Source organism: Nomascus leucogenys, chromosome 9, assembly GCF_006542625.1.
Source record: "Nomascus leucogenys isolate Asia chromosome 9, Asia_NLE_v1, whole genome shotgun sequence".
NCBI lineage: Eukaryota > Metazoa > Chordata > Mammalia > Primates > Hylobatidae > Nomascus > Nomascus leucogenys.
The window spans coordinates 11,541,230-11,555,064 of NC_044389.1; the positions used below are offsets into that span (position 1 = coordinate 11,541,230).

The window sequence follows — 13,835 nt, forward strand, 5'->3', positions numbered from 1 at the left end:
GAGATGGGGTTTCACCATATCGGTCAGGCTGGTCTTGAACTCCTGTCCGCAAGTGATCCACCCGCCTTGGCCTCCCAAAGTGCTGAGATTAAAGCACCCAGCCATGCATTCTTTTTCATTAAACTTTTTAACCCCAGAATTTCTATTTGGTTCTTTATTATGACTTAATGTTTCTTTACTGATATTTTGTTTTTGATAAGACATCATTCTCATATTTTTCTTTAGTTCTTTAGATAGGTTTCCTTTACTTCTTTGAACATATCTAAAATAGCTGATGTAAGTTATTGTCTGATAAAGCTAATGCCTGGGCTTCCTTAGGGACAGTTTCTATTGGCTGCCCTTTTTTTTTTTTTTTTTTCCTGTGAATGGGCTGTACTTGTTTCTTTGCATGTTTCTTAATTTTGTATTGAACAGTGGACATTTTAAATAATATAACGTGGCTAATCAGAAAACTAGATTCTTCTCCTTCCTGAGGACTTGTTATTGTTGTTTGTTGTTTGTTTGCTACGTGACTCTTATGAACTAATTCTGTAAAATCTCTGCTCATTTTGTGTACTGGACAGCTAATGATTGGACAGAGAATTCTTTAAATGCCTGAGATTAAAAAAATCTCCCCATCCTCCATAGGGGTTCTGTGTGCATGGTGGGGCATGCCACACCCTCAACACTCACGCCACTGACAGCTCCACCTTAGCCTACACACACAGCCCTGAACATAGCTGAACCTCTGGACGTGTCATTCCCTGGCTCTTCCTTGTAAACATTCTGATTAGCCTTTTATTTGTCTTCAGGCAGCCACAATCTTCAGCAATGACCTCTGATTTTTTTTTTTTTTTAACCGATGCTTAACAAATGCCCCCCAATGAAAAGGAAGTTTGCCCTGGGTGAGCTCTGAGCCAAGCCAAGTAAAGACAGGCACACAGTCATGCAGGAAACAAGTATAGGGGAAAAAAAAGAGAAGAAAGAAGACAATCACACAAGAGGGGAACCATAGACAGGTCAGTTAATAGTAGATCTCTGGGAATGGGGCTTTGAAGGTTCTCTAGTCTGCTCTTCCAGTGTCTGCCAGCCTCCTGATTTCCACTGTGATGTGGGCTGTTGCTTTTCCAATATTCTGGGGAGGTGAGGATGGGAATAGGGTAAACTCAAATGCCACAGAGCTCTCTCTTCTTACTGAGAGTCAGCCATTTTTCTTGAACAAATGTTCTCCCAACTGCTATAATTCTTTGGCTAATTTCCACACTTCAGAAATGGCTGGTTCTGACAATTTCTTCCAGTGTTCTTACTGCTTTTATGGAGGAGAGACTTTTCAGATATTCTTAATTCACCATTTTCACTGACATGACTTGAATTAATTTTTGTTTATTCCCTAGCTATTTTTATCATTTTTCTTGATTCTAAGGTGTTCACATTCTTTCAGTGTCATTAAATACCTGGCATTGTGCAGTGGTTAGTATGCATTGTTTTATTTTGTTTCTACTGCACTACCACCACCCCCACAATTAATACTAATATGACTGACAATAATATAGTGTGTTGTTATACCGTGTGTTTCCTAGTGTGAACTAGCTCATATGCAGTTATTATCAGGGAATGATGTCACTGTAGCATAAATCAAATTAGTCCATATATAACTTTTCCCTTATGAGGAGAGCCAGAATAGTGGGAATAGAAGAACAACCTTCAGCAGGAAAGGAAAAATCCCTATTTGGGTCTTGGCTGCTGCAAGAGCATTTTGGTTTTATTTTAAGAAAATTAAAAAACACACCTACATGTACAGATCCCTCCCTCGGGAGGTGCAGCCCTCAGCCCATGGCAGATTGCACTGCCTCAGCAGCCCACCATCTCAGAGCTCCACTGTATGGTCTAGCATGTGCCTACCTCAATCTAATTAGATGTCGCATGCTCTTCTATTCTATTGTTTTTATTTAATTTTGATATCCTCCGTACTAGTCTCCTGCTATACTGAGTCACCTGCCTGAATAAACCAAGTCACCTCCCCCAGTGCAATTTCAGTTTGTGTTCTTAAATGTTCCATTTCCAAAGATGGATAGGTTTTTGTTTTTGTGATTTCTGTTTTTTAATGATCACTAATACCGTTCTAGCCCCAGTGTTCTGTGATTGTGTTTCTAGGTACAAGTTTTTAGAAGAAATTCAATTTATATTTTCCCAAGGCCTAGAAAAAGAATGCCATAGGAATGAATTTAGCATGATACACTGGAAAGAACAGAAGCTAGAAGCCTTTGAAATCAGATCTGAGTTTGTTTGGATTATGGCTCTGCAATTTAATAGCTGTGTGATGTTGGCTTAGTTGGTTAAGTCTCAAGTTTCCCATATTTTTAAATGGGGATAACAGAGTAATTGTGAGGATTTAATGAAATAATGTATATAAAGGTTGTTACATGAGTGATTGGCACAAATTAGGCACTCCACAAATGTTGAGTTTTTCCTTTCTCTTTCAGTTCCAAGTATTTTCGGCTTGAGGGATGATGGCTCTGAGCTGTCTGTAGTCATGAGCTTTTTTCTGCCCGAGTCTGCTCTGATCTACTCATTCCCTAATAGTTTTTTTTAAATATAGTTTTATTGAGATTCACATATCATCAAATTCACCTATTTTATAAATTCATTATAAATTGCCCACTTTAAATAAATTAACTTTATTTAATGTGTGCAATTCAGTGCTATTTAGTGTATTCACAGAATTACGTGACCATCATCACAATCCAATTTTTAGAACATTTTCAGCATACCTAAAAGAAACCCAATACCCATTAGAAGCCATTTCCCATTCCCCGATACACAGGTTTTGAGTGTCTACCCCAATTCTTTTTTTTCCTTTAAGCCCTGTTGCAGTTTTTCTAGAATACATATATTATGTTAAAAGAAATGTTTGTAGTATAATCTGGGCTTTTGCCCTCATCAGTGAAAGTGTTCTTTCTGAGGTTACCTTCTAATTGCCAAGTCTACCAACACTCTTTGGTCTTTATTTTATTTGCCCTTTCTGTGGCCATTTGCACTATTGGTCACTTTTTGTTGTTGTCGACTGCTTGTCTCCCTAGTTAAGTTTGCACTCTTTGTCTCATAATCTCCTTCTGTCTAGTTGTTCAATCTCATCTACTCAGCTGGTCCATCTCATTTAAATGTGGGTTTTCCCAAAGGTTCGATCTATAGCCTTCCTCTTCTAATGCTGAGTGAAATAATTTTTCTGTATTTTTACATGATGTCATTTTTAATATTTTTCTTTAGTTCCTGTTAGCAGTTTGCTGTCTCACTGGGAATGTAAGTATACCTGTTACTTTACCTCTCTAACAACTTTAGCTTTTCCTTTTAAAAGTTATTTTTGTGTGTTTAATAACTATAAGATAGGCCTTATATATTTCGTTTGTGAAAGTGTAGAGTTAGCTAGACTGATTCCCAGATGTACGTAATCTGTCTGTATTTCTTCAGTTCCAGTTCCTGGTTCATTTTTTCCATTGAAGACTAGCTATTCTTGTGTAGACATTTGTGTATGATGTGATTTTGTAAATTAAATCTTTACCTGTCTTTTCAGTCATATTATTTTTATGGTCTACTTTTAGCCTCAACTTTTTTTTGAATAAAATATTTTAAAAATATATTTCGAATTAAACCTGCTTACTTGACAAAAGTAATTTTTTTCATGATCTAATTTTCAAAAATACTTGCCAGGCCCTTGCAAGAGCATTCCCTGGAGTGCTGTACAACAATACAGATGAGAAAACCATTTGTCCCCCTTCTTAACAAGGTGTAGAGCAAACAAGAAATGAGAGAAAGGTGAATAAAGACATTTCATAGTGAATCCCTTTCAATAACTTGAAATCCAGGATTTAAAAGAAATCTTTAGTTCAGGAGGGAAAATTTATTACTTTTATAGTTAAGTGATAGCTTTTAGTTTTAATTGTATTTAATTCTGTGTTGTGTTAGAAATTTTGGATTTTTAAAAATATTGTTGAGTGAAGTCTGCAACCCTAGGCATAATAAGGTCTGTGATCACCCATCCTACCAAGCGTTACTGTAGCTAATTACAGCCAAAGCAGGTGGCATCCGTAGAGCCGTGGTAGGTCTCAGGTATATGTGTCCAACTTTCCTTCACTAATCTTTTCCTCCTCCCATCCTTCAAACTAGGTGTTACTAGTCACTGTCCAATCAAGGTGTCCAATGGAAAGGCGCTGGCCCCTTGACATCATTTTTAATATTTGTTATATAGAGCCTTTATTTAAATGTTTCCTTGATTATAAGTTTAAAAACAAGCATCCATCTGCTCCTTTTGTTTGCTTAAATAAGTAAAAACAAACAGGTTAACGGTCATGATTTCTGGGTGTTTATGTAAGTTTCCATAAGTTTCCAAGTACTTGGAATATATTCTTCAGTTTATATAGCGTATCAATAATTCTGTTGAAATTCTAATTTCACAAACTAGGAGGCATATTTTTCTTTCCATGTCTATCATAAAATAAATTATATGGGTCTTTCCTTTGCCTTCCTGTAAGTTGTAAAGCTTCAGATGTCTCACTACCCACTAATTAATGAGCGTGTCGTGTATCTGTGAAGAGTGTTGAAGCATGGTGGCACAATCAAGGTCTAAGTCAGGACGCAACCACTTGTGGGAGAAGACTGCTGATTTCACTGCTGTGGTTAAGCCATTTAACCTGTAAATGGGTTATGTAATCAGAATTTCAGAATAATTCTTGCAGTACAGAGGTGACTATGAGGGTGTTTTCTGGTGACAAGTATATACCTGCATACAATTTTTTACTGACGTATTCTTTGGATACATACCAAACCATTATTCATGCTAATACCTTCTGTTCTTGCTTATCCGCTCTATGGAGCAGTAACAACTTAGTGTGAGTGGAGATTAGGATCAGAACTATGTACTGCCTATAGGTACTTCTAGCTTCTGGTTCTGTTTGTGTAGAAGCTATTAGTCCCCCTCCCTATTTTATTTGTTTGTTTTCAAAATCATCTGGAAACCATCTGATATTCTTTTTCTAGATGTCCTGGAGCTTCTCATCGGAGAGTTGCCCTGGAGAGAAGGAAAACTAGTAGAACTCAGGCAGAGATTGAGAATGAAAATGGGCCCACTGTACTAGATCCTGCGGGTACCTTATCTCCAGAAACAGACTGTTTGGGGACAGGCACAGTGCCTGTGGAGCGGCACTTGACATCAGCGTCTCTTCCCACATGGAGTGAGGAGCCTGGCCTTGACAACCCTGCCTTTGAGGAGAGCGCCGGAGCTGACAGTATGTGTGCTGCAACTCCTTGTGTATTTCATCTCTGTTTCCTTTCTTCCCACTACTTCCCCAACATGTACTTTTTTCTTCTTTAAAGAAAAATTTAAAAAATAAAAAAACAAATAAAAAAAGGAAAAACTTTATTGAGATGTAATTTATATACATCATTCACCCTTTTCATTGTACAATTCTAACAGTTTGCATTTTAGAAACAAATCACAAATCTTACCCCCGAGGGAGATGGTCCTAACCCATCCCTTTTCTGTTGCAGTCTGTGAACTCATTAGTCATTCACATGGTCATTACTGTCTGTGTGTCTGTGTTCAGAAACTTGTTTGCTTCTTGTCATAAGAAGTCAACATCAAGAACAACACAAATGCTATTCTGTGTCAGGCACTGTGCTAAACATTTTATATGTATTAGCTATTTAGATGCTTGTAACATTTTAAGTTTGGGGTTTTTTTTTGTTTTTTTTGTTTTTTTAACAAGAAAACTGAGGCTTGAGAGATTAATTGGTCAAGTTTATACAACCAGTAAATGACTGGGTTTGTATTTGACTCCAAGACCATGCATCTCACCATTATACACCTCTGGTACCAGCCACTGCTCTATAACCCACTAGGAAATTAACAGAAGGCCTGTAGTCATGGATCTTGGGCATGTCATGGTAGTGGGCCCTTGATATTTCCTTTTAAAAATGATTTTCTTTTTCCAAGCTCTACGACAAATTTGAATTTTCTTTGCCACAACTATGTGCCTTCTTCATTTCCTACGTCTCCATTCAAGACCCACCGCTTCTCACGAGCTTGATGTGGCTACTCTCTCAACACCTGTGCTGTTTCTATGCCACAGAGCTAGAGTTTCCTTTGTACTGCCTCGCATTATGTATAGTTGTTTCATGGTCCAAATTTTCTCTCATCAATGAGGATAGAATGACTTTCTTGTCATATTTCTTAGTCAGATCACTGTGTCGTCCCTAGTGATGTGATACATAGTAGCTATTTATTATTTGCTGATCACTTTTAGCAGAGAAAATTTTTGGATAATCTTAACAACAGATATTTTGTCATTTTGTTTCTTATCCAGTGATACTGCTTAGCTGTTAATCATGTATTAATGTGACATACTTACCTGAAGATAATCAGAATATAAATTGTTGGGTTTTTTTTTTTAACATCTGTTTTTGTCTGTCTCATTTTTAACTTGGCAGCCACACAACAGCCGCTTAGTTTACCAGAAGGAGAAATCACCACGATTGAAATTCATCGATCCAATCCTTACATTCAGTTAGGAATCAGCATTGTGGGTGGCAATGAAACACCATTGATTAACATTGTCATCCAGGAGGTTTATCGGGATGGGGTCATTGCCAGAGACGGGAGACTTCTTGCTGGAGACCAGATTCTTCAGGTATCAGTTTTAATTATTCTGTTAACTTGTGCCTTTTTGTTCCATTCTTAATACTTAAACCTTAGAAAATTGTGCTGTTATGGAACCTAAATTATATATAGATTAGTTTTACTGTTTCTGTATGCAAAACATCAGAATTTATCTGTAATTTGTGTTATTTTCCCCATATACACAGAGTATTTTTTCTTCCTATCTTAATTTTCAATGCTGCATGCTGTGTGGCTTGGCACATGATCTCAGGCTCACTGAGCTAGCTAGACTCTTCCTTGGGCTGACTAGCCTCTTCCTGCTTGTACTTCTTGAATGGCTGTTCAAGGGTCACCTTCATCCATGTTGAAATTATCATCTCATTGGTATTATTTTATACCCAGTTTTCCCATTCATTACCTTCATTGTTGGATTTATCTTTTTCTTTACAGACTACTAAAATCTAGAAAAGAAGGAACCATGCAGCACTCATAATTTATACCACATATTATAAGATAGAGTTCAGAAATCTTACAGTCATCTCCTATCAACTCCCTAATGCACCATCCTCAGCAAACACTCTAACTCTGCATTTTCAATAATCCCCTTCACTCCCCTTACTGTTTTCCCTTTCAGAAGATGATCTTTAAGAAGAAACAGGTATTCTCCAAAAATAACTAGCATGGGACAAGATATTTTATTAGAGGGCAAGTTGAGATGAGGGGAGGAGGGTGGTAAGAGTTCTACAATACCGGAGTTGATGTTAATACTGGCCTGGACCATTTTCATCATACAAAGGTGATAATAATTGAAGCTTAAAAATGGATAACTTCTAGGAGAGAGAAGAAATATTCATGAACAAGAAAAAATGTCTCCTGTCAACCCAAGCACAGGGACTACTCTCTCTCCTTGGATTTGTGGTTCGGTCCTTCACTGTGACCTGTTGATAGCTACACCCTGCTTCCATTTTCCTGCCACTTCTTGAGTCTAGGACTTCTCTTCTTCATATCTAATTTAGTAGAATACCCCATTGTATACTTCTGCCTCCCAACTCTCCTCCCTTAAATCTGAAACAATCACTGCCAGGTTAATACATCAGTAACCCTGCTTACCTTGCAAAGATTTAACTAGGAGGTCAAGTCCAGACTGATTAATCTAATAGGGTCCTCCATGGTCTCTTCTACAACCTGTCTTGTTAATCTCAACTCTTCATTTCAGGCACACCAGCTCATTCATTTCTCACAACGTTCTAGGCACTATACTAGTTGCTGGTGGTACATTTCAGAGCAAAATACTGACCTGTCCTCATGGAATATACAATCTAGTAGAAAAGCCAAACATAGCAGTTTTCTTCCTTCCCTGCAAACACCTTATTCCCACATTGCAGCCTGTCCTCATCTAATGAGCCAGTTTGTTCACCTTCATCCTTAAAGCTTTTGTTCAGCCATTCTCCCCCATACTGATTCCTCCTACATTAGTTATTGTTGGCATTCATCACTTTTCTCTTCATCACTTGGCACGTGATCAGTTACAGTGAATTGTTTAAACATTTTACGTATGTAGGCATGATCTAAGGTAATTGCAACCACCCTAATGGTACAGATTATGATACAGATTTCTCATAGCTTCTAGTAAGTGCTCAGAAAATACTTGCTGAGTCAACAAAAGAGTGAATTTGAATATAAGATGCTGTCTGGAATAGCCATCTCTTTTATTAAAAGAAAAACTTGGTTAGGATTTTTAGTTCTTGAAAAGAAATCTCTAGACTTGGGGCTGTGGGAGGCTACAAAGGCAGCCAGGATTGACCCTACTAGGGATTCTTGGGTTTGATTTCCACTCCCGCTTGTATGCTGCTTTCCATGGTGTATTATTCCAGAAAATAACACCAAGCCCAAAACCCTTCCTTCATTACCCCAGCATGGCTGAGACAGACTGAACTTTCAAACAGTGTTTTGTTTTTTTGCCAAATACTTAGACGTAATAGAGGAATAAAGGAACATAACTAATCCAGCTCATATAAAATCAGATTTCTGATCCTGTCATAGCTAGCTATTTAGTTATCCCATCTGCATTTTATGATATTAGTACTCTAGCTGCACAGGCTGGCACAACTTGTAGGACCCCTTGTATTATTTACATCCCAGCTCCTGACTTGATTTTGCATAGAGGGACTCTTATAGGTCATTTCCCAGATTCATCCTCCCAGACATCTTGACACTTTGGTGGTCAGGATGAGGAAGGGCAGATAGTCCTTTTCTGCAGCCCACTGAGTGTTCTTTGACTCTCCTACTTCTGGGCTTTTTAGCTGAAATGTAAGTGTACACTTATTTTTGTGTTTTGCTACTAGCCTAGTATTGTTACCATGTTTACACATTTTTCATTCTCTTTCTTAATTTTAAAAATAAAAACAAATGTTTTTATTTATATTTCTTTGAATATAACTGAGATTCGTTTAAGTTTTTTTTACTAATACATTTCATCAGTGGGCTCGTTTCTGTTTTAGAGAATGGTTCATTAACACAACTGAATCTTTAGACCTCAAAAGATTGTAATTATCTGAAATTATCAACCATATTTTTGGGAATTAATTCAGTTATAAAGTCTACATTATAGAAATTCCACTGCATTATTACTGTTTATGGAAACCTGTATACTAATAACTCCAATAATGGCAATCTTACATCTAGTTTAATGATTCAAATTGATAAGAAAAGTCTGAGCACATAATCTGATTAATGAATTCACAAAGGGTCTCTCCTATTATAGGCCCTGACTTCTGGTTGGCTTTTAACTGGTGTGTTGGAGCCAATAAGTAAAGCCACCCCATTTTCCCACATATGGACTATTTATGTTTATTCAAGAGTAAACACTTGGAAAGAGGCCTATTGGTATTTTTTACTATCTGGTTACCTCCAACTTTATATAAGCTAAATAAATATAACACAGTGAGCCAATTTGAAAATCTTGAAGAGGCAGTAAGATGGTTCATTTGCAGACCAGAGAGCTAGCTTGCATTTTCATTTTTGCAGCCATATACATAAGCAGTGTGTGGCTTTAGTGGTTTTCCCACATTTATATATATTTATTTACATATACAAATGTTATTAAATAGCCTCTTTGAAAAGGAGAACCATATGCTTTCAGAGCTTTTTGCTACTCTTAGAGTTTCATATGCAGCCTCTTTGAGCAGTTTTGAAGAAAAAAAAATACTGCTATTATAAATTACCTCAATATCATTATTATTAATAAAAGTAATATAACTTAGAACATTATTAAGAATAAGTATTTTCAGTTTAATGAAGTCATCAATAATGTAGGCATTTTCAGTTCTGAAGGAAAATAATTACTGCTGTTGATTATATTGATAAAAAAACACATTTAACTCAAAAATGAGATAGTTTGCTATGCTGATGTTATTTTTCCAAAATCTAGAAACAGTATTTTATTTGGTTTCTGCTTTCTCTGAATTTCACCGGCAACCATGCATTCCTGGAGGAAAAATCTTTTTCCAGTTGTAGAATAATCCCCAGCCTGCTTCACAAAGATGTTATGAGGCTGCATGTTTACACATGGCTGGATTTTAGCCAGACATTTTGTAAAGTCATTTGTGATATGTGTGATATGTCTGAATATAAGATAGAAAAATGTGAACCTACAGGTAGGTAGCTTTGTAGCTAAATAGTTGGAAATGGTGGTTTGACTAATGAATCTATATCTGCCTGGATTTTTAGAAGCTGCTTTCTAAATATAATAGAACTTTAGAAGTTCCATTCTTGCCCCTGTATTATTCAATACTTTTACCAAGGACTTGGATGACTACCAAATTCATAGATGTTGCAGACTTGGGAGAAAGCAAGTTTGTGTGTGACATCTGTGTATTTGGTGACTGAATTCTGAAAGGTGTTAATAGGTCAAAATCAACAAAATTCAAAATAGTATTTACAACTATCAATCCTAAGTAAATAGGAAGAGTGAAGTCTTGCCTAATGTGGATTTGTGTGAAAAAGATGCAAGAATTTTAGGTGATCATAAACACCTAACTCAGAGCCTGTCATATAACAGGTGGTCAGAGGATGTTGGTTTCATTTCAGACCGATTCAGAGAAGAACTCTAATTGTGATAAATGCTAAGAATCAATGCTCATCTCTTGTAACTAAAGAAATAATTGAAGTTAGGTGTTATTTTCTAACTGCTGTTACATATCCAAGGATCAGTCACTATACTTTTTTCAAGATTATAACGGTGAATACATAAATGTTATATGAGTATTGAATAATGCATTACATACACATTATATTTTACTTTTAATGGTAAAAACTGTAATTACTTTTGCACCAACCTAATATTTCTGTGCTGAAGAATTAGAGTGAAATTACAATTAACCTGGTTTTCTTTCAAGTAAAAGTCACTTATCTAAAATAAGGTTGTATACCTGAAATGTGCTCCTTTCCTTAAAATAACAATTTATTTTCTCTAGCTTAAGTGTATTTAATTTGGAAAAAGCAAATTTGTAATCTAGTAAAACTTAAATTTCTGTTCCACTAGAATTAGTATTTATTTCATTAGCACTTGCCACATGTTAATCTGTTCATTCTCATACTGATCTCATGAAGTGAACACATTTTACAGATGAGGAGACTCATTCAGACAAGTTCTATAATTTGCCTAAGGTTATCAGTTAGTAAATGGTAGTACCTAGGACTCTAATTTAAGACCGTCATTAAAGCCCGTGATCCTAGCTACTATTCTCTCCTTGATGCTAGTCATTGTAAGTTAATATTAGAAACTGTGTTTTTAAATGTCTTTAATGTGGTTTTCTTTGTAAATAATGATTGTATAGCATTCTCACCATACTTAGCACTCTCACAATACTTAGTTTCCTGTGGAAATGTTACATAAACATTCCTACAAATTGGAAAAATAAAAAGTTGTCACACTTCGGTCACAATTCTTTTTTTCTAGGTCAACAACTACAATATCAGCAATGTGTCCCATAACTATGCCAGAGCTGTCCTTTCGCAGCCCTGCAACACACTGCATCTTACTGTGCTTCGAGAGAGGCGCTTTGGCAACCGAGCACACAGCCATTCTGATAGTAACTCTCCACGAGAAGAGATTTTCCAAGTGGCTCTTCATAAACGGGACTCTGGTGAACAGCTTGGCATTAAATTGGTGCGAAGGACAGATGAGCCAGGGGTTTTTATTCTTGACCTGTTGGAAGGGGGGTTGGCTGCCCAGGATGGCAGGCTAAGCAGCAATGACCGAGTGCTGGCCATCAATGGGCACGACCTGAAGCATGGAACTCCGGAGCTTGCTGCCCAGATTATTCAGGTAAACCCTCTTGGCCTTCATTCCAAAGGCTTGGCCAAAATGATCATATAGTAGTATTTGTTTTCATTGGCCAGTAACATCAGAATTCAGGGGACATTTTATATTTCATTAGAAAATCAGGTGTGGCTACCTGAATTCCTTAAAATCCACACTAGTATAACTTCATTGGAGATAGTCTTTTCTAAAAACTATATCCCTGTGAATTTTGGGGATGGTTATTTACAGAGTGTAGGCTCTACTGTTTCACATTCATTTCTCATTTGGGTCCTGGGTTCTACTATTAAGCCAGATGTAGCAGATGGTAGCGTCCACCTTTTAGAAGCGAGGAAAGGGAGGCTCAAAAGAGCTGTGATTACCAAGGATCTGACTTACCTGGTCTCTTAACTCCCTGTCAGGATCTATATAAATAGACGAAGAATAACTCTTACCTCTATAGTGCTTTGTTGTTGTTTCTAAGGAATTCACAGTGTTTAAAATACATGATAAAATTTGTCCTCATAGCATCTTTGTGACATAAGTAAGGATAGTCATTATTAGAGAAAGAACATATTTTTCATAAAAGCATAAAGACAGATAAGTTGGAAAGTCATCCAGAGGAGATCTATACATTCTGCAACATGCCATAGCGTTTAATGATACGAGCAACTTCTCCAGTGATAAGGGTTCAACAAAAAGATGTTTTTCTTAAAGTTAGCAAAACAAAACACTGTAAAGGAAACCAAGAATTATGTAATTGAGGATCAGGAAGTAAGGTAGGCCGATAGTCATTGAAGAATGTGTTTACAACACAGAATCAAATAACAATGAAAATTTAAGACTATAAGAAAATCCAAGTCTCAACCTTCTTTATTGTGTTGAGAGGAGATTCTGATATTGGTCTAATTTCATAGACTTGAGATTTAAAGAAATTGGATGCCTTAAAATTTCCTCAAATCAAAGGCAATGTTAGGACCTATATCTGTGGGTATTAGCCAGCAGCTGCACCACTAAAACCCAGCTCATCTTGTAAGAGTGGAGATTGGTGGGAGGGAGGGGAGAAAAGAGGAGGAGGAAGAAGAAAGCTAATAGAGTTATAGCATTTGTTTGAGTAAAAGAGTCAAGTGAGAGTCCAGATCAATAAGATAGAAAATAATAGATGGACTATATGTATTTCAGGCAATGTTTAAATTATCTAATCTAGTTCATTCAATTGGATGATTCTAACTACATTTTAACCAAAATGTGAAAAATACAGATACACAGATAGAAAATGTATTTTAAATTGTCCATGATCATATTTTATATTTGGATGTTATAAATAGTTTCAACATATTTTGTGCTATAATTTTCTCCAAATAATGGAAAACTAAAGTTGCTCTATTTGTTTCTTTTTGAAAATAAGTAAAAGCCTTATTGTTTTTGGATTTTAAAAGATAACATATACTCCATGTCTTAAAAGGAGACCAATAGTAAATGATTTTAGTAAGGCATTAAACTTGTTTCTCACTTATTTTCTAATGTAAGAATTGAAAATAAAGTGATTTCTTAACATTATTGACTATAATCATAGGAGAGGTCTCCACTTTGTACCACAATTTCTTTAAAGCATGCTATCATATTTTCCCATAGGAATTACAGTAAAATTCGGCATTGTGGTCATGACCAAGAGTCAGCATCAAATAAATTAGACTTATACTTTAAAAGGAAGCATTAAATAACTTGTAAAAATGTAACCAGTGTAAACATATGTTCAAAATATGATAGCTAACAAGCCTCTAAATTTAAAACGATAGTCATGAACCTCTAAAATAATTTAACACTTGAGACGTGTGTCACATTCACACACGTATGCTATATATATATATACACACATACATATAAAGGCTTGTTATGCAG

At 36.2% G+C, this 13,835-nt stretch overlaps 1 protein-coding gene across 1 annotated transcript in view; it reads left to right on the forward strand.

Annotated features, from left to right (window-relative positions):
• Window positions 1–13,835, forward strand: part of LNX2 (ligand of numb-protein X 2) — a 75,645-nt gene that overhangs the window by 47,160 nt on the left and 14,650 nt on the right. Inside the window, exons 3-5 of the mRNA XM_003270209.3 lie at window positions 5,014–5,261; window positions 6,463–6,662; window positions 11,592–11,960. Coding sequence (XP_003270257.1) covers window positions 5,014–5,261; window positions 6,463–6,662; window positions 11,592–11,960 — 817 coding nt within the window. The remainder of the gene's footprint in view (window positions 1–5,013; window positions 5,262–6,462; window positions 6,663–11,591; window positions 11,961–13,835) is intronic.